This window comes from Centruroides vittatus, unplaced genomic scaffold (assembly GCF_030686945.1).
Source record: "Centruroides vittatus isolate TY-2023 unplaced genomic scaffold, ASM3068694v2 contig_634, whole genome shotgun sequence".
NCBI lineage: Eukaryota > Metazoa > Arthropoda > Arachnida > Scorpiones > Buthidae > Centruroides > Centruroides vittatus.
This window is the reverse complement of record NW_027122389.1, coordinates 14,064-36,478: the sequence shown is the minus strand read 5'-3', so window position 1 is coordinate 36,478 and position 22,415 is coordinate 14,064. Positions and strand designations below refer to the sequence as shown.

General features: G+C 31.4%; 1 protein-coding gene across 1 annotated transcript; it reads left to right on the top strand.

Moving 5' to 3' along the window:
• Positions 1-3: 3 nt before the first annotated feature.
• Positions 4-19,863, top strand: LOC136979751 (uncharacterized). Its single transcript, XM_067275776.1, has 10 exons — positions 4-114; positions 824-911; positions 10,579-10,673; positions 10,881-11,054; positions 15,500-15,593; positions 15,744-15,830; positions 15,890-16,052; positions 17,146-17,228; positions 19,552-19,671; positions 19,756-19,863. Exons 1-7 carry the CDS (start codon positions 42-44, stop codon positions 15,960-15,962), a joined length of 684 nt encoding a protein of 227 aa, XP_067131877.1. The 5' UTR covers positions 4-41; the 3' UTR covers positions 15,963-16,052; positions 17,146-17,228; positions 19,552-19,671; positions 19,756-19,863.
• The last annotated feature ends 2,552 nt before the right edge of the window (positions 19,864-22,415 follow it).

Sequence of the window (22,415 nt, the reverse complement as noted above, 5' to 3'; positions counted from 1 at the left end):
AGTTCGATGACTTGTTCAAAGTAGATGTAGCCAAAACGAAAATGGGAATACGTTTAGATGCGTGCATTCCGAGTACATGTAGTAACGAAGACTTAAAAAACGTTGGGAATTGGAGTAAGTCGTTTGATATTTTGTAATTATACGAAATACTCTCGTAAATTCGAACACGCGTTAATCAATTCTCCGTTTGAACCAAAACAATTCTGATCAATAATATTTAGCCAAATACAAAACAAAATTACGCTAAAAAATTATAATAACTTTGTATATACAAATAATAATTTTACAATGTGTTTTAATATGTATATAAATACCGACTTCAGTATAAAAAATTTTTTAAACTATTATTCAGTAGTCCGTAAACGTCTTACGATAACGAGTTCGGATTAGCAAAAGTAAATTGTATAAAGTGGAAAAATAAAACTATTTTTTGTCATTTTTATAAGGAAGTAGTAACTGTACTTCGTGGAATGCCTATCAATGACAGATTCTGTTAAGAATTTGTGAAAAATTGACTGAAGTGTTTACGTCAGATATTTCTGATTTAAAAACTCCCACTGAAATTCCTCCATGTGTAGGGAAGCACCGCATTGGAAGATTGGCTTTTTTTCAAACACTTGTCCTTTTGTTAGTGAAATTCGATTTTACAATAATTTAATCTTTATCCTTCAGACAGTCAAGGGGAATGGAAGAAACGCATTTTGAACGTCATTTTATCTGATAAATTGAAAATAAAATAAGCAATAAATTAAATTCTCATTCCGAAAAGTTAATTTATGAACTTATATAAGTGTTTAACTACGTTCTTTATTTTATCTTTCAGTATTAGGGACAGCGGTAGACTTGAATTTCGAATATTGCAAAATCAAAGACGAACGCATTGAATACAGTAACGGGCAATTAATATCGTTGTAAGTATATTTTCATTAAATTAATTATGCAGTACTCAGTGGCAAGGCGGATGCCTTGCTTCTTTCTTGGCAACACTTTGGTGAAAACTGCTCACTTGTCGGAGGATGGCTGGTTTACGCTCTATGATCCCGAGGGGTTAGGATTTTTTTTGTCAGGTCGAGTGGTGGAGATATGGGTCGTCGGTAAGACGTAGGCAATAAACGAGCGAATGGGACCATTTAACGAGAAAAACGAAGATTTATTGAATAACAATTAGACGATTAAAAATACGAACATCGAATATCTATCGAGAGTTTTTTCTAGCTTTCGAGTACAAGGAAGATGGGCGGAAAGAGAGTTTACACGATTGACTATCATATCGGTTTCACGTTTCCTCGAAGGTTCGAATCAGTTCATGATATCGTCGGCGCACACAATTATAAAAAGTCGTGACTAGAATCGTAACGCGCACTTGGTGTAGACAAAATCGGCGTAGCTGTTCCTCGGTCCAGAAACACCTTTACCCTTCACATGAGAAAATACGTCATGTGATTAAATGTTGAAGGAGCTAAAGGTTACCTGCTAAAGAAATCTTTACCTCCGTCCACATTTAATCACATGACGTATTTTCCCATGTGAAGGGTAAAGGTGTTCCCGAGACCGAAATAAAGTGATAAAGTCGGACGTTTATAGTAAACTTTAAGTCTTGCAGTATGAGAATAAACGCTTGGATGAATAAATGTTTACATTCAAAAAGGAGGGTTGTAAATTTTGATAGTTGTTAAAGAAATGTCTCTTTTTTCGGCGATGTTGTTTCAACGGTTGAGTGTCGAATTTAGTTAAAATATATCGAAACTTTATGAGAGAAAGAAAGAACTTGGTGTACACATAGCTCGGATCTGGCAATTATATTAAATTAAGAACCTGAAATATATGAAAATAACATCAAATTACTTAAAATTCGGCTAATTGGTGATGCAATATAAAATATGAATAAATATTAAGGATTCACCGATTAATCGGCAAGTAATCGGTAATCGGCCATTTATTTCACCGATTAATCGGTTTGAATAATCGGACAATTTTGCATTTTATTATTTTTGTTAGAATGCCACGTATAAGACTAGTAATAAAAAATAATAAATTTCTGTTATATATTTACTATATATCACATGACAAACTGAATATTAAAAAAATTTAAGTTAAATTATTTTTTTTATCAATACGTATTATAAGGTATAATATAATTTATTCAAAGCTATCTGTTTTATTTAAAGCTCAAACTTTAAATATATAAAACCAATTAAAATTTAGTATTCAAACTTTAAAACCCTTAAATTCTGTTGCAAAAACAGGAGAAATTTATTATTTTCAGGGCATAGCCTGTTCCTTGCCGGCTCATAAACGTTACCTTTATGCTGAAAATTCTTTCAATGTAAGATGTTTGGGCACTTAGGTATTTCATAGCTATTTTGCTAAAATTAGGAAAAAGTTCTTTTGAACTTCACCACAAAAATGGGTCACTATGTCTTTGTATTAGAGGTAAATGTAAATGTATATCTAATTCTTGATCGAAACGTTTCTTCGTTTGTTTCGTTTTTTCTTTCTTTTTAAAAACATACTCTTATTCATTGTTTCGTTTACCAGAATCTATTTCATCAATAAATTAGAAAAACTTAGAGATTCTCCTTCATCTTGATCATCTCCAGAAATGGAAGCTTCGGGATTTAATTTTTCTTGAGATTTTGAATTATTAACATTATCTCAGCTATCAATTCTCCATCTTTTTATTTCTTCTACCATATTTTTTTAAATTTTTTTTGAAATTTTATTTTGAATTTTGAATCTAATAAAGATGGCAAGCGTAAAGACTTGTTTTCTATATATATATGATGAAAATCTTTTCTTTATTGAATTTTCTAGTCCTGTTGTAGTATTAATGCGACTAAAAAAACTAATGCTTTTACTTTTAATAATAAGAATAATTTCAGAGTCTCTATTGCGTGAATTATTGAAGATGAGCTGGTTTCTCGGTTGCTGGCTTTCACAGTAATTTCTTCGAATGGTTTTAAAAGTAGAACAAGTTTTTCAACGAGAGGCCACTAATATTTGCTCAACGTGAAAATTTTATTACTTATATTATACACGACAAGGAGTTTTTGCTGTTTCAAGTTTCATTGCAACATGTAGTATGTAGAATTCCAGCGAGTAGAAACATCTTGAATTCATTTGTGTTTCTGCAAACCTAACTTGTCTTGTAAATTTTCCAATTTCCTTATAGCTACAGCAGAACGATTAAAATGTGTGACAATATTTCTATTGGCTGTGATTATAGTGTTCACATCTTGATGAGAAAATTTGCATTCTTTTAGTGTCAGCTGCAGTGTATTTATAAAGTATGATAATGCCTCTAAGTTGGAATTCCAGATTCCAGCTACCATATTTGTTCCAGAATCATTCAGTATGAAGAACATCTTTTTTACTTTTCAAGAAAAATGTTCATCTGTTCACTGATTCGTGTAGTTTGTGGCAACCTTCAAAGGTAATAATTCGCAAAAAACCTTTTTTTTGCTGAACATCGCCCTTCAACTAGTGGGGCTGTTACATTTAAAAATAAAGAATTATTTTTAGTTGCTGTCCAAATATCAGAGGTTAACGAAATATATTTTGCATCATCAATAACTTTCTGAATTTTTGACTGAACTTTTTGAAATATATCGCGGGTGATATTTTTAGAATCATTTTTTGTTTAAAATATTGTAATTAGGAACGATTATTTTAGAAATCTTTGAAATCCTAAATCAGACACAACAGAGTCTGACCGTATATCTATACTTATCATTTCTCTAATCAAGCAGTAAACTTCTTTGGATCGTTGATCATTTATATCCCTAATTTCTTTTTCTATTAATAGAATTAGAGTAGCTTGTCTTTGGATACGAGTTTCCGTTGTTTCTGATAAATATCCAGCTTCTTTCGTTTCGGATCTTTCTCTTTTTACCTTTTAAGTTTATTTTAAAAAGTTTTCACGACGACATTTTCTCAGATGATTAATCACGTTTTCGGTGGTAAAAGTTTCGGCAGTTTTTTCACTTCTGGACATAGAAGCCTGGCACAAATTGAACTTGGAAATCTTTTACTTTTTATCTTTGCCAAAAATTTCCAAGCAATACTGGAAGCCACGAAAGGTTTGGATTTGGCTATTAATTAAAATTAAAAACTTTTCCAAAATAATAATTTATCATTTCAATTTAATACATAAATCTGAAAAAAAAGTAGCTTCATATTGAAAATTATTTTTATAAGAAATTGTTATAAAATTATTTTTATCGTATGAAATTTTATATTTTTATTAAGAATGTATAATTTCGCGCGATTATAATCATAATATAATTACCTATTAACACAATAAATTATCAACACTAATCGGCCGATTAATCGGTATTGGCCGATAATGCGTGACCGATTAATCGGTAATCGGTAATCGGCCATTTTGCTTATTGGTACATCCTTAATAAATAATAAACTGACGCTATCGAAACCGTGTTGAAAGTTATGTTATAGTATACTGGCACAATGAAGTGACTTTCAGTCAACACTTGGCTTGTTTTCCATCTTTTATTCAGTTACTACGCCATTTACAGATGCGTTTCGGGCGTTCGCCCCTCCTCAGCTAACTAAACATGAAAACAGCTATAACGTAACAAAAGAAACACTACACATTTAAACGTGAGCTAGACACACAAATTATTTCATAACCAGTAAAACATACCTCAGATAAAATCACACACCCACAAACAGCACGTAATGGATTGACAGGTGACAATAGAAATCGCGTAACGATTCTTGTGGTATTTAACAGAAGTAGATTCCGAGATAACGAAAACTAAATTGAGTAATATAATAAAAAAATATATCGTGAAACAAAAACATAAGGTAACAATTAGGGATAGAAATTACTATAAATATAGAACCGAAATAGAAAAGCTGCATAAATATTTAAATGACAATAAACTTAATATAATTAGAGTTGATAAATCCAAGCGGATTGTTGTTGTGACTCAAGACTGAATTACCTTTAAAATACTAGAAATTACAAAAGGAAAAAACTTCAGAGAATGACCGATTAATCCAAGGAAAATCATATACGACGAATTAAATAAAAGAATCGCGAAACTACAAAATCTTAGAGATGTTACTAAAAGTGAAAAGGGTTTCATTTTATCTGCAGATAAAATGAAACCTAGATTAAATGTACAACTGAAAACTCACAAGAAAGACGAAAAAGAGCGGCCAATTGTAGATTTTAAATTCACCGTATTGTACAACGTATAAAAATTTTTAAAACGAAAGCTTAGGAGTTATGAAAATTCAACTTATTCTATTAAAAATACACACGAACTTCTGCATGATGTAAAGCGGGTCCAAATACGAAACACGTCAAAATTGGCTAGTCTCGACGTAATCGAAATGTATCCATCAATAAAATGGCAAGTGATCAATAACCAATTAAGAAAATTGAATATTGAACTTTATATTATAGATCTATTAGAATGTGCTTATAAGAGTAATCATTTTGAGATAAACGACAAATATTATATACAAGAGGATGGTATTAGTATGGGGTCGGTCGTAGGGCCGAAATTAGCTGAACTGATAATGATTGAAATAGACGTAAAAATTAAAGATATTCCTGGTATACAATACTATAAACGATACGTCGATGACGTTCTGATCGTACATAATGAAGCGTAAGTTAGAATTAAAAAAATAAGTAAACTAATAAACAACATTGATACGGAAATCCAATTTAAAATTGAAGAAGAAGCACTAACTGACAAAACTATACGGTATCTTGATGTCGTAATCGCTGGGAAAGAAAACACATTAATATTTAAACCTTTTAAAAAAGCATGTTCGATCGAAACCACACTGAATTATCACTCTAATATACCTTTGCATATTAAAGAGAATATTTTTTATACGGAATATAAGAAAATACAAAATAGAACTAGTGAACAAATAAATAAAAGTAAATACATAAATGATCTAAAGAGAAAATTTAGCCTAAATGGATACCCTACCAGATTAATCAATGAATGGCAACGAAAAATAGACAATATTATTAAAATACCAGTAAAAAAGAAAAAAACAAAACCAAAATTTAAATACTCAAGTTTTCTATACATAAAAAATATGTACGAAAAAATAGATAAAGAGATACGGAAAAATAATATAAAGCTTGCTTTAAACTATAAAAATTTAATCTCCAGATTAACTGCTAAACAAAGTACAGTCAGTCAAATAATCTTTATTCTGTGGCACCGCTGAGCACAGCCAGGCGAAAATACAAAAAGTAGATACATGCTGTTAGTCATACAAGGGATACAATAAAATGGCAGAGAAAAGGGAAATAAAATAAAATAAAATAAATAACATAAATGAATTAAAATAAAAGAAAATTTAAATTAAATAAATGATTAAAAAAATAAAAGTGCACTATAACTAAAATAAAATTACTGTACATCAAAGTCTAAATGCTGTGATAGCAGAGCAAGGCATGTAAAAACATTCGCATCAAGGCTAAAGTGAATCGGATCACAAGAGAGCAGGTCAACGAATCCCACATCGAATGGAGTAGAGTGCAACAAATTTCTTTAACAAGTTAAAGTTGCTGTTGTTTTGTAGAAAAAAATCAGGCTTTACTGGCCAGTCTATATTGCTTATTTTGGCATGCTGCATGCACTGATGCCTAATGTCATCCAGCATAGGACAGTTGTATAGATAGTGCATGACACCATCCCGCACCCCACAGAGCTGACAGCAGTCAGAATTAGAATGGTGAAACCTTTCCAGGTAAGCACGAAAGCGCCCGTGTTCAGTCAAAAATTGGACTAAATCATGTGTGGGTTGAATCCATTTGCTGTGAGTACGTCCCTTGACCTTTGGGATAAAACGTCTTGTTATGTGTTGTTCTGAGATCTTGTTTCAATCCAGTTGCCAGGTCTCCAAGGCATTGTCCCAGATAAGGTATTTAAGTCTTGACTTAGGAATGAGATTGTAGGCAGGAGGGGTATCAGGATTAGGCGTTACGTTTCGCACCAGAAAGTCAGCCCGTTCATAGCACGAGGAAACAAAAAGTAAATAAAGAAGAAATGAGAAACATAGTATATAAAATAACCTGTACATGCAAAAATAATAGTTTCTACATAGGCGAGACTAAATGAAAACTAAAAACACGTGTTAAAGAGCATATATCAGACTTGAAATACAGCCGCTTAAATTCATGACCATCGCGTAATCAACAACTGTAATATCGATCAATTGTATATACAGATTTTACATAATGAAAAGAAAGCGTACGATCGAAAGTTTAAAGAGAGTGTAGGAATAATAAAAAATAAATATCGGAATTGTATAGAATCTAAGCGTTAGAGTTGGAGAAAATTGAATGAAAATATTGATTGGTTGGTCATGCTTATCAAAATTGGTTAATGTACTTTCAAGATGTTCTACTATGTACAAAACTTCGAGTGTGTTTCTACCGTTAATTCTTTTTAATAATTTATGTGAAAATTCAAAATGTAATATTTCTGCATGCCGATATATATGCAAATTAGTTAACAGGATAGACGAGCCGGAATAGCAGTTTATAAAATGTGTCCGAAAGAACTGTAACACAATGTAATTTCATACTGTGTTTTATGCTATACACTATAGGTAAGCTAGTTATCGATATAATGTTTGTAATTTCTGTTTCAATAATTTAATTTTATAACTAGTTATATTTAAATGCTGTGTTATTAGGCGTGCCTCGTGTCAAACCAACCCTTCTTTCATTCGCTCCGCAAAATTGGAAATTGTTCGTTAGATCTTTCATCTATATGTTAATACTTAAGTTTTGAGATATGTTCGTTTTTGCTTGTGCATAACTCGTGTTAACTTCTGTGTTAGGAACAACAAAATTGTAGACGCATTGATGTATCATAAACGCAGTTTTAATGTATGTATAAAGTTGTTCACTATTATTTACAAAATTAAAAGAACTCGACTGTGTAGTCGTGACAGATGTACGGGAGCTGTATCTATGAATACCACAATAATCGTTACGCGATATCTATTGTCACCTGTAAATCCATTAAATCGCACACCCACGAACAGAATGTAATCTGAGATATGTTTTACTGGTTATGAAATAGTTTGTGTGTTTAGCTCACGTTTAAATGTGTAGTGTTTCTTATGTTACGTTATACCTGTTTTCATGTTTAGTTAGCTGAGGAGGGGCGAACGCCCGAAACGCATCTGTAAATGGCGTAGTAACTGAATAAAATATGGAAAGCTTGCCAAGTGTTGAATCAAAGCCATTTTATTGTGTCAATATACTATAAAATAATAATTTTTTTTCGATAAACACTATAATAAATTGATTGAAAACATTTTACCCAATAATCTTACCACAAAAAATAAGTTTAACAAAATAAATAGCCAATCGAATCTATTGAATACTTTATTCTGTAAGGCGTTACGTGATATTAAAGAGAAGTTGATTTGTACTATTGTACAAATCAACTTGTATGCTTGTATGCACATCGTTTGTCTTGATTTTGTATTTTAAATATTCTGTTGTAAATCATGAACTGCTTCTGCTATTTCTTTTCTCTTTATTCCAAGAATTACTGAACAGAATCATGAAATGTGTTCTGCCTTTTACTATAACTCAATATATTACATTCCAGGTCGACCTCTAACTTCTTTTTCTCTATCATTCAGTCGATAGCTTAATTAAACCTGAATATCTTAGTAGATGTCCTATCATGTTGTTTTTTCGTTTATCTATATTGTTTAGTTTTTTCTTCTGTTCTAAACAGAAATTTCATCAAATCTATAGATTCTGATTTTGAATGGTTCGAAAACGTGGATTTTCCGATCCAAACGACGTCACTTTCCAAACATTTAATAAGATTTCTTTTTACATTCATATTGATGTTCTTGACATTATCGTCTCTTTCCCTTTCTATAACGCCTTCTTTCACTGTTTAATTTCCGACTTCACAAATCTTTTAAACCTGTCAGATGTTCGTTCACACTGTCTAATTGTCAACCCTTTAGTGTTGTTTTAGCATTTCGTTCGCTTTTGTCTTAAAGAGATCATTATTTTATGGTTAGGTTTGGCTCTTAGTCATTAAGATTTCTCAAAACCACTTGTAGCTGTTGTTCCCTGTTTGCAACAAGAGATATGCAAACGTATTGTGTTGAAGATTTTACCATAAACAAGAACGCTACACTCGATATATTATAAGCTAGACACCAACCAATTGCCGAAATTTTATCGAGCTAGATTTGGTAATTACTAAATATATTACGCAACCAATTTGGCAGTAGAGAAAGGCGTTAGGCGCCATTTCTTATTAACTTCAATAATTATAATTTTTAATTAATTCTAAATTCTAAAATGAGTATTACAATACAATTTTATTGGCATTAAAACTGTTCTAATATTCCGCTAATAAATTTTCTATTATTATTTAACGTTAATACATCTTCGGTTAACGTTGATTTGCTAAAGTGACTGAACTTATTTTCATATTCGGCGTAATACTAAATCTTCTATTTGGTTATGTCTACATAATTTTTAGATATACCCGACATATTTAAACGACGAGTAAATAAATAATTTTAAAATAATCTATTTTACTTAAGTATATAAATGTAAATTTTAAATGCGTGAGGTCACAACCTATTTAAAAAGTACAAAAATTAGTTTTAAATTCATTAAAACCATTGCAGAATATATTTAGTAATAAAAACGAATAATTTAAATGAATGAATATAAACCAAATTTAGTAATAATTGTTTATAGTTTATCACTGGTTAAATTTCAGTATAAAAACGAATAATAGCGAGTTTTTCTCCGCTCTTCGATGTACAGCGGCTGATCGCGTTTCGTGTCCTATGACCAACCATTCTCCAAAAGAAAAGTTCATCAGTAAACACTGGGTAGATCCATCGAGACGGCAGACGGCGCACGTACGGAAGATTCTCTTTCACGAGATACGAGAGTAATGTGATGAATCGATGGGACCTTCCATAACACTTACGCACAAGAGACGGGAACTTTTAAAAATGTTTGAAAAGGGATTCTGGAAGAGGAATCTGCTGGAGAAGGAACGAACACATTAAAATGGAATCCGTGTTATTTCATCTCGTGTTTTTATTCGTTTTCGTCTTCGATCGCTCATCTCGTTAGTCTTCGCTTCTCGTTCGCGCTTTCCGAATGGTCTTCTATCAGTTTTCAGAAAAAATTCGGTATCAGCCCCGTGACGAAAAAAAGGTCGACGTCGGTGTTTGATAGAACACTGAATTTCGATACCGATAGCAATAAATGTTAGCCAGTTTCCGTCATTGTGTGACTTTAAACGGGAAGTATTTGAGATTTTTGTGGTTTAGTTTTACAATTTCTGTGGGACAAAGTTTGATGGCGATTCGGACTCAGCCGAAGCCTCACGAGTGGAAGGGCTTCATTAAGGAAGTATTTAAGACATAATGCAATTTCAATATAGCTCTTATTTAAGTTATAATGTACACTAAAATGATATTTATATTTTTACACTCGGAAAGATAAAATTAAAACAATAGTTAGCTAATTAATTGTTAATTGATGTAAAAACATTAATTATCATAATTTAGAACTGTTCTCGGCATATTTGTTGCGTGGGTTTCATTGGCAACGTTAACAGAAATATTAATGAGACTCGATTTTATTCCTTTGGAAGCGAGTAAAGGTAAGTCTTTTCGATTATCAAAAGAAACTTTTAACTTATTTAAGAAAGAGAATTTTTCTATTTTTATTTTAAAGTTAAGGAAATAATCTTCAGTGCTTATAACTTCCAATATATTAAAAACAATTTATAAAAATAGTTTTACAATAAATATATTTATATCTGTTAACTGCACCTAAATATTAATTTATTAATATCCGTTATTTTAAGGTAAAATTTTCGAGTATATTCTCAAAGCTTCACCTTATGAATCTCTACATAAATTGTATTCGACGAATCTTGACGAAAGTACAAAGTCGATGTGCGGTGTGAAATTTCTTCTAGTAAATATTGTAGTGTTGGCACACGTATTCGTGATAGCATTGTTTTTTCCCACAATAGGAGGTATTCTTTCTTTTATTGTAAGATATAATTTTTAATGTTTATAATTTTTTTTCCACAGTGTATGAAGAAGGCTTGCCACAGTAACAAAATTTTTATTGTTGTATTGTTCAATTACTTCACTGTCTTAATATTATTTCATTTTTTACATTAATTATCACTTTTAATTAACTTTCTAAAAAGTAGCGTAATTGTCTTATGAAATAAGAAATTTCTGGTTTAAATCCGTTTTTTATTCCGTAACGATCAGTGGCAGCCATAGGGGGTGGGGAAGCGGGGCAATCGCCCGGGGCCTCGCGCAACAACTCGAGTAGAAAAAAGTTGATATTTAAAACTTTTTATTTTATCCTTAGCTATTAATTATAAGCCGCAAACATTATTTTTAAATCCCTGCGTATATCTTTTAAGGCATTTATGTATCTTAGTGTATCATCATTACTAATTTGTCGTCTTTATGACTGTTAACTTTTATAAATCTTTTAATATAATATTTTAACACTAAATTTATTTATTTATAACTTTTGCATTTCTTGTCAATCATCAGAAATATCTATTTTCAATTCACATACTTTGCACAAAGGACAAGGGCCTCGCAAAGATCTGCCGCCCGGGGCCTCGCAATCATTAAGGCCGCCGCTGGTAACGAACATACTCATCAGTGGCTAAGCGGTCTTCGTACCCTGAACACTGGGCGTTCCGTCGTTGTTTCGCGCTTCGCTCGGATGGGCTGGCCACTTGGAATTTTCCGGTATTTTCCACGTCTGTAACACCTAAATAGGGGCCAGTTTCCTTTATTAAAAGAGCAGATCGCCCGAAGTGTTGCGTTGCCCTAACGAACATACGATGATAAATATTTATATTTCTTTCGCGAGAAGAAAAAATGCGACCTTATTTATTTTGCAAAATAAGTTAAGTGGAAAACTATTAAAAATTATATAAAAATAATTTTGAAATTAAAGTTCTTTATATACATGTATTTTAAAAATTGTTATCTCGTATCTTATTAATTGATAATTTCATAAAAGTGTTAAAGATAAAAACAAACAATTGACAAATTACACAAACGGAAAGACTCGTTGCAACACCCATTGAACAGATCGCACGATCTTCCAACGTACTGTACGCCGTGGCAAAAAATACAACCTCATTGTACAGCATAGAGAAAACGATTCTGACAGTTTTCACGGAATAACAAATTAGTATTGCGTTGTCGCAACAATTATCCTATTTTTTTTATCCTGTCATTTTATGCAAATTTATGTAAGAGACAACTCTACATCAAACTCTGTTTTGTTTCTATTATTCAGAATTCGAAAATTTAGAGCATTGCTTATATGAAAGCAGTCATACGTTACATAGACGGATTCTTCTTACTCTGTCAAGAATGAGATATCAGCAATTAGTGTTCGATGAAGTTATACTAACTCTGATGCATTATGTGCTCGACTTCCTTGTATGAATAATATGCAATTCGTCAGTTATAGTTTTAGTATGAGATTGTAGTATGTGCTTTTTGTGAGGCTCTAAACAGGTCCGAACCTCACTGAAATTCGCGTTAAAATGATTTATTTAAAAAAAATTATCTTTTAAGAGAAAAAAGTAGAAGTTAAAAACTGTTTTTCTTAATGAAAACGACGCGAACTTTTAAACAATAGAAGAATGGAGAAACCAAGATCGTCTATGTCCGGATGGGAATCGAACTAAACTTCAGTTTTGACCGCTCCCGCGACCGCGTTCATTTCTGAAATCTCTTTGCTAAATTTAGCGACAAAATGTAAAAACATGGGTGGAAACATTTGTTCAAGCGAAGACAGCAAAACGACTTCGAGACTACGTGTTCTAATTTGTTTACTGCACATCCGAAAGCAAAGATACAAACTAAATTTTAATAATGAAAAAAAAAACAACGTGTGTGTTTCAGCAAAAGCACACGAAAAACTACAGTACTGAATAATGATCCGGGCACGTGCAGAAAATAAGGTACAACCTTTTATAGAAATTTAATAACGAATTACGTTTGAAATTTAAATTTGTCGATGGAAAATAAACAATCTAAGTTATTTTTCTAGGTGCTCGCTACTGTTTCAAAACACTTTTTCTAGCTGAATACAACGACAAGAGTACTTTACCGAGAAAAATCCCCCACTTAATGATTTCAAAAAGTGCACGACTGCATCTTTAACTTCGTCAACATTTGAGAAACATAAGTCACCAAAATGTTTGATAGGACATCTACAGATGTACAATCTGATTTTGCCATGTCATTTTATCCATACCATTTTAGCCAGTTTAAAGTTAGTCATGCAGTATGGAAACTGGAATTATCATGCAGCATACCAGCCATTATGCTTATAGTCCGAACATAAGACATTCTATTTCTGTCTTTTTGAACATCTTAAGAAACAACTCCATGATTTACACTTCTGAGATAATGACTAAGAAAAACATGCAATCAGTTGTGCAGGGGTTAAATTTGCAGAGAAACTTTCCCGAAGTAACCTCTTTAGCAGATCGTTTACATTATGTGTTGATATATACTATCGATTTAATACATGAAAAATCGAATAATAATAATAATTGGAGAAAAAATATTCTTCTTATTTCGGCAGAAAATCATTTGATTGGTCAAAGCTACAATAAATGTAAAAGCAACGGATAAAATTTAGAAAAATAAAAACAATGAATTACGAATATTAAATTACTATTGAAAGAATTTATCTTCTTTTGTGTATGACAGATGGGAGTCAAGATTTGCACAAAAAAAAGTTCTGTAATCGAAGGAAGTTTGCGGTGAAATTTTGATCGGGAGTGAAAATGGATGGACTCGAAACGATAAAAAGTGACAACGAATGTTCAAAAATTGGATGAAGAAAGAAACTTCTAGAAACAAAGAAAAAATATGGTTTAAAAAAAAACAAATTATTCGTTTTTCATACGAATTCTGTTTTGTATTAAAAAATTTGCAATACGAAATCATGGGCGATACTCACTCGATTACTTTGTAGGCTGAACATTTGAGATTGCTGAGAGGAAAATGATTCAGATGGATGATTGAAATTGCGTTATTTAGAAAGTATGTAGCTTATTTAATCAAAGTTAGTTTAAGTTATTATTTATTCAGGATTGTGAAGAATAACAGAGTATATTCGAGTATAAAATGTTGCCTTTATTTTGTTATGCTGTTTTGATTCGTTTTTGGGAAACTCGAAACGCTTAAGAAGCAATCGAATAAAAATCCACCCGTGTTTACCGAATCTCGTGCAATTTCCTTAGTTTTTTTTTATAAAAATACAAAATTTCTTTTAACATAATGTTTTAAAATACTTTAAAATTTTGCATTATGATGATTAAACTAAAATAATCCATTTTACTCTACAGTAAAACATTACTTGGAGTGTTTTTACAATTATTTAATATTATAAGCTAATTCCTCCTTAAAAATTTCGCTTGAACACCGTATAAGAGGAACGTTTGCTTAAGAATACTTGATCAAAATCTGTATATATAGAAAATTACATTTCCTGACTGACTGATTCGTCATCGCCCAGAGCAAACCACTGAACCTAGAGAAATTTTGACAATGCATTCCTATAATGACAGATAACCGCAAAGAAATAAATTTTTACCATTCCACCTCTAAGGTCATACAAAAGTATAGATTTCCAAACATATTTATGGTCGAATTTTGTAGCTTTGTTGCTCGGATGAAATAAATTTATCATCTTTAAAAAGTTTTCGTCTATAATTTTGTTATCTTAAATATTTTTTGATTTGTTTAAAATTATACTACTTAATAGATGTTACATTGAAGTTCAGATGTTTCCGGATTACTCTTCATTTGCTTTTTTATAACTTTTGTATTTTTTGAGGAATTAGGTGCATTAATATATTAAAAAATATATATGTTAGTCAAAACGCGTTTTTAGTTAGAACGCGTGTTAACTAGGTAGAACTAGTTTATACTGGTTGTCTTTGTTAAAACCCGTTTTGTCTAGTTGAAACTAGTTTTAACTCAAATTCATTTTTGACTAGCAATAAATTTTAGTTTGAACTAGACAAATCGGGTTTTAACAAAGACATCAAGTATAAACTAGTTTCAACTAGTTAAAACGCGTTCTAACTAAAAACGGGTTTTGACTGTAACATATACATAAAAATATACAAATTATATTGTATGCAACATGTGAAGACAGTTTCATTAAGTAAACAATAGATAGTGCCGTAGTATTTCTAAAGCGTGCTATAGTTTGAAACAAACAAACATCAGTAATTTTTCCGAATTAGTAACAACTAACGATTCAGAATTTTAGTGACGTATCGAGGGAGGGTTATTCCTATCATATTGCAGGTAATTAATATATCTAAAATTTATAAATCGAAATAAAATATTTCATACAAAACATTTTTTATATTTACCCATTAAAAAAAACAATAATTATATTTTATAGAAAAATATTCCAATATCTTCAAGCATGTGGATCTTCTTTTATTCGAAATTATTCTCCAAGGCCTGACTATGATGGAATCATTCTTCTTCTACAGGTAAGTCATTTTAATTTAATTGATACGTATAAACAAAATATTTGATAGTATGTTTACATTTGCTATCATAAATACTATAGTAACACTTATACTTTTTTGGCGGAAATACTTTTTTGTTTAAAATTACTAAAGAATAATATTTCTGGCTAGCGGGTTTATGGTAATGTATCTGAGACAAGAACGTGGACGAAACTCTGCCAAGTACTACGTCATGTTTTCAGTCAAACGAATTATCAGGTAAAATATTTAACACTTACCGCTACTGGTTCGTGTATTATATTTTGTTCGTGTTGCAGATATACACTTCCGATATTCTTCTTTTTGGGCTCCGCAATTCTTCTGCCTCTTCTCGGAGAAGGTCCTCATTGAGATTATATTATTAGTCAGGGAAAACACTTGGAAAACGAATGGTGGAAATATATCACCCATATTCATATTTACTTCCTGGGTGAATCGATGGTAAATGCATAAAAGTTAAAATTCAGTTTTCGATTTAAGTTTCGGACATTATAAATGATTATTATTATATTATTTATTTATATATTTATATTATATATTAGTGAAATTATTAACATTTGCATTCACGCAAGCGGTTTTGAACAAACCAATGTATTAGACATATACTATTAATCGTTAAGCCACAAATGTTTTTAATGTATAACATGTAAGAAATTTGAAAAGTCGGTGAACTTTCCTTCACTTTAAACTTTGCATAAGTATGTTTTCTTTGGGACGTTTTCCATTTGATTATCCGTAATGTCGATTATTTGTTAAGAGAAATGCAACTCACTACAAATTTCGAAACTTTAATCGGTGAGAAAAATCCAGTAGACCTATAAATGTGGTTTTCTAGTAATACGAAGAATGTTTTATTATATGTTTTATATTTAATTTTTAAAAGTTTCTTTATAAATATAAACGATACTTACAAAATCATTTTAACAAATTAAATATTATTATAATTTTTTTCGATAATCAATTGTAGTGCAGATCAACACCAGCGTATCCCTACTGCAGGTTGCTGTTGCTTCTGCAAATACTTTGTCTTAGTCGCATCTTAGTTAAATACGAACTGCTCACACGTTCTAGAAAACAGATCAAATCATAATATTTTGTAAAAAAAGCAGTATTATTTAACTATCAACACCGATGGTTAATTTAATGGTTAAGTAAGGATTCGTCCAGAGAAATTCTTTCGTGATTGCTGTAATCAAAGGATTTATTGGTTTATTAAAAACTATATTAAACTGTAATGTGCAGAAAACTAAATAACATCTTAAATCAGTGTTATCTCGTTACTGTTATTTTTTAAGTAAAATGAAATAGGTTTAAAAGAAAAATCTTATTAACGGATAATTGGCAGGAATGGCTTCAATAAATAGGGTTTATAGCATAAAAATAAAAGAAAGTAAACTTTTGTCATTTCTGCAAGTCTATGAATGCATTTGTGGACATTACTTGTGTTTGTGTGCATGAAATATTTATAGATAAATCGAATAAAATATCATTATGTTTAATAGTTTTTAATTCGTCCATTTATAAAACTTTTTAGGAGTTTTTCAACGTGATATGGTTCATCAGTGCGTTGCTGCAGCTTTCCATCTTAATGTCACTGTTATTATGTATTGTTGACAGGTAAGAATTCGACAATTCATTTCTTACTAATATAATAAACGTATTTATATTTTTTTATATGGTTCCCTTATATAATGCTAAATCGATTTGATAAACTTACGTGAAGTATTTCGACATTATTGGAGTGTTTGTTCCAAATTCGGTAATCTCTATTGCTCCGTAACGAATGATCATATATGGCCGAAATACTACAGGTCTTCTTGGTTCGTCAGATGCATCTGTACAGACTTACAAAATGTATTTGTTTACTATTTACAAACACGACAAACCGAAAATTACTCGAGTGAAATAAATAACAGTCGCAGAAATGTGAGGTGGTGTCTAAAGACACCTCCTCTAATTCTGCTATACTACAATCCAGTGGTGTGCCGTCCATGGAAGCTGTAGAAGCCCCGCTTCCGTTGTATTTTCTAAAATATAAGTACTGTACATACTGTGCGATTATTTTTATACTTTAAGTTACTTTCAATTACTTAAAATCAATATTTTTATTATAACCGCATTATGTATTTTATTACAAATTTCTAAAGGTGTAAAAGAATTCTATTGTGTATTCAAATATAAATTCGTGTATGGATATTACCAACGGTAGCGCCGTATTGTCGAATACGGGACAGCTTCGACGGCGAAAATATTCGAATGGTGTAAAGCAGCCAGATAATAGGCATTAGTGTATGCGCTTTTCGGAGCATTAACCTCTGGCAGTTTCACTGGTAAATACTAAACACCAAAATATCGTATAACGCTTCCAACGATTCTATTTATTAGTAACTGATAGGGAGCTATTTCAATTAATACATTGTTTTAAAATTTAAAAAGGAAAGTATATTTAATGTTATTTATATGTACGTTTTTTTACAAAACTATATTCAACTATATTTTTTTCAAAATTATAATCATATTGACAGATTTTCAGAGATTAAATATATAAAATTTTTATTACGTTTAGATGTTAATGATTTTAAATAATATGAAAAACAATTTTCCGAAAAGAGTTTTAATTCTTTAAGTAAATTTTATGAAGAATTTTTTAAGTTATCTAAAATATAAATATAGCAATTTACTTCGTAATTATGTCCAGACTGTATTGGCGAGTCAGTCTTAGACATAAAAAATGTTATAATTAATGACGATGTAAACAAAGATGTACTGTACTAGAAGTATGTCGGACGTTTAGCGCCGCATTTCTGTAAGCCTAGAAGTTTGACAATGGCGTTTGGAACGTCAGTGAATCGTGCTCGAAGTTCCGATAAAGAGCTAATAATAATCGCTGCTAAAGCAGCAATAAATTTTAAAAGCACTACCGTTAGCCGAAATTGTTTGTGTTAGTGACGTTTCATCATCTACTATAAGCAGCTGGTAAGCCTGAGCTAAGTCAATTTTGGAAAACATGCAGCTCTGCAGATGATGTTTAAACTGACGCTTATAATGCATACGGGATAAGAACCTGATAACGCGGGTATATTCACAATTTTTCAGTAATCGCCGGAGATCCTAACTGTTCTTTTTCTGTTTAAAATTGACACGATAAAAAATCCCACTCCGTATCAGCTATGTGGATCATGAAAACCTCCGGATCAGCTATATAACTCGTCATGAAGCACTTGGCAAACACCCAAAAGAACATGTTTGGGTACGAATAATGCTGGTGAGTAATTGCAAAAATATTGGGTTCCCTCAAGTGTACCTAACTCTGCCTTTTCTACACGTATGTGATTATATCACAATGGTGTTAAATGGATTCTCTTCGATGTGGTAGAATTCAGATAGTGTAATCCTCAAAGTCGCTTACATTTTTGAATTTTCGGTTTTTACTTTGTGTAATTTTAGGGTTTTGTAATGCTCGAAAAGTGAAATTTATTTAATTCGAATTGCAAAATTCGACAGCTTCCAAACGCACTACCAAACTGTCGGTAAAAAAGCATTGCAGATAAATTAGGCTCGATCATTAAACACATTATTTATCTCCTTCAAGTTTTACGTCTTCAGAATGTAGGCATATTGAGCAGTATCTTTTGCAGCGTTACCGCCCGTGTACAGCGTGAGTTTTTGGCTCGTATAGAAAATTTGTTGCTTGCAGCGCCAAAAGCGCGATAGTGCTAAGTTTTGATACTAATTTTTTCAAACAATTGTTTTTACCTTGTTACGAAATCTCACCAAAAAAAGCAGATTTGGTTGCATTTGGAATCCTAAAGGTTTATCAAGATGGCTTTAGATAGGGATACTTTATTCCTTCAGTTTCTACAAAATTCTTAAATATTATTATTTAACGGATGATTGATATTTTTAATTCCTTTAATATGTATTAAATATCATTTTGCAGATGGCCCAGATTTGGAAGACTCGCCATAATTGTGTTAATGTTGACAGGGATTATCATGTATATAGTTGACGTAGTTTCAAACAGATATTACGCGATGTTTGGAATTCCTGCGATATCTGAGTATAAACTTTTAACTTATTTCTCATATAAAAAAAATAAATATTAATCAAATAAACTAATTGATATTTTTATTTATTATTTTAGGGAAACTTATAAATATGTTGCATATAATTATTGTAAACCATATTATTCCCATCTTGGTACTTATTGTTTTGGTGCTTTAACTGGAGATATATTAAGGAAGAAGAAACAGGTGACATTTGGAAAAGTATACTAATTTTATTTCTATTTTATATTATTTATTAATGTTATAATATAAAAGTAATTATATATTTTTTATGGGCATTATTGCGGCTGCAATTGTTTCATATTTTTTAATTTTTTTAAATGTATTTAATTTAAAGCATGTATTAGTTAACGGATGCTTGTTATTTTGAATACCTAAGATTATTAGTGGTTTCCCCTCGTATATCGTATTTTTCCTTTATCAATAGATTTGTGCTTGTCATCTATCTCACTCCTTTTGTGAAAAAAGATTTGAATTGAAATAACCCGACGTCCGGTTTGTATCGGAAATACGAATATAGTTCATCGGAGCCTACTTCTCCGACTGTTTCCATATGTGTTCTCTACATTTACGTCTCTAACTCCGTTCTGGAGTGTAAGGGAAGACAGACGGATCGCATTCGAGATTTACAGGTCTACAATTTTTTTAAATTGCGACCGATAACTAAACCTTCTCGAAGTCGAAAATTAATGGGAGAAATGTCGACTTGGAATTAAAGATTTTCAAACTTACGAATTTAATTACCTGAAATTATTTCGATTCGGCAAATTTTCTGTTATCGAGCCTTTTCTCAAAAATATGCTCACAGGAAATTAATCTTTAATCTCAGATGACACGGGCGGTTGGACTTTCCAAGTGTCCAAAGTTAGAAAAAAAGAAGCAAATTAGTAAATTGTATTCAGTTTATGTCGCTGTTGAATGTCTTATCACGGGCACCCTGCTTTCTCCATTCGGTAACATAGTTTATCAATAAAAGAATGAGGACAGGAGGTGTTATGGGTACTGTTGTGTTCGGCAGAAAGCCAAAGTGTTTATTTATCTTAATCTACCTTGAAAAGAAATATAAATGTATGGATATAAGGTAAGGTAGATTGGAGACCTATTCAAGTGCCGAGAATAAGTTGGAAAATACTTTTCCGTTTTTTTCATTTCGACTTAACAAGACTGTATTATACGAAAACCCTTGTTTACTGTGGTCGGGACTACATTGATTTACTACAGTTGAACTTACGTTAGCGAAAATTTACTATATATTCGGAATCCTTTCACTTATTTTACATCCTGAAACCTGGAAATATGTAGAAATGTCAAGGGTGCTCTTACTGTATTTGTGGACTTTATTGTTTATTTGAGTGTGTAGTCCGATTTTGTTTAATTCCTTAAAGTTTAATAATTCCCGTGCTTTTTGACGAATATTTTCGAAATTTGGCAAGGACGTTTCTTTATTATGGAGATTAATCGTATTAAATTTTTTTGATTAAAAGTCGAGAAAGAATAGAGTTGTGTGTATCTCGAGTAGCGTCAAACTTATTGACGATTTTACTTGTTATTAGGATTTAGAATTTTCTTATAAAACCCATTCCTGTCCTAAAAATTAAGCTTTTTTCCATTTTACAATACAGTAGTTTAAAACATAAAAAGTTTTTTAATAAAATATCAGAACAGATGGAGCAACCCAATGTTACCTAGATAGTTAAGCAACTCGTTGCCGATATTTTAAAATGTTGCAGAATTCGTGTTTACAGTTTTAAAATGTTGCTTTAAGTTTTTATCGAAGACGATGAGGTTGATCTTCCCGAAAATGTTACGAAAAAATTTATAATAATCGTAATTTCTTTCGATTGGAAATATTTATCTAGTAATAGTCTCTTTAATCCGAAAAATATATTTACGGTAGACTCTCACAACTTAACAGGTTCAAACTCCTCAAGCGGCCGGATGGCCGAGCGGTCAAGGTTACCAGCCTACCGCCCTGGGGGACCCGGGATCGAATCCGGACGAGTCGAGAAATCCCCAAGAATTTTTCGGGGGGTGGTTCGTCCGGATATGTCGGTCCCCCGTCCCTCACCACCCGGCCGCCTTATTGTGGGCCTGGCCGAACCCATAATGGGCTTGCTGTAAGAGGCCCTCTTAGTGCCCACTGGGCGGAAAAAGTTACAAAACAAAAAGGTTCAAACTCCTAAATGTCATACTTTGCAATTACTTATGTAGCATTGCTGTAGTGGACTGTTGCAATAGGAAAAAGCTGTATTTTAAAAAGCAATGTAAACAGAACCCAGAAGTACTGTATAGGTATAAGGGTGTGCATGAAGAACTTAAGGTATTGGAAAAACGGTTTCTTTAAAAGTGTTTTTTGACTTTTCTGCTCGCGTTAGTTTTGTAACATATATAAATTTTGTTTTCTAGCACTGAAGAGAGGTCAGAAAGAATAATACTGATCCGAAATGCATTTGTAAAAAAGCAATAAAGGAGTTTGAAACTGTTAAGCTGTCAGACAGTCTACCGTCAATATATTTTTCGGATTAAAAAGACTATTACTAGATCAACATATAATACAGTTACTATAGGAAATTTAATGGGAATATTTATATCTATATGATTACCATATTTAAAATTTTTAATGAAATACGTTATAATTATTTCTTATATTCAAATGAATATTTAATATTATTAATAAAAAATTAACATCAATAGTAATATATTAAATGGAATAAATACCAGAAATCAGAATAATCCA

Coding starts and splice junctions, on each gene's coding strand:
- LOC136979751 (XM_067275776.1), top strand. CDS start 42: ATGGGAATACGTTTAGATGCGTGCATTCCGAGTACATGTAGTAACGAA. Junction 11,055..15,499: donor GTTTTTTCCCACAATAGGAG/GTATTCTTTCTT, acceptor TATATTTTATAG/AAAAATATTCCAATATCTTC. Junction 15,831..15,889: donor TCAGTCAAACGAATTATCAG/GTAAAATATTTA, acceptor TTCGTGTTGCAG/ATATACACTTCCGATATTCT.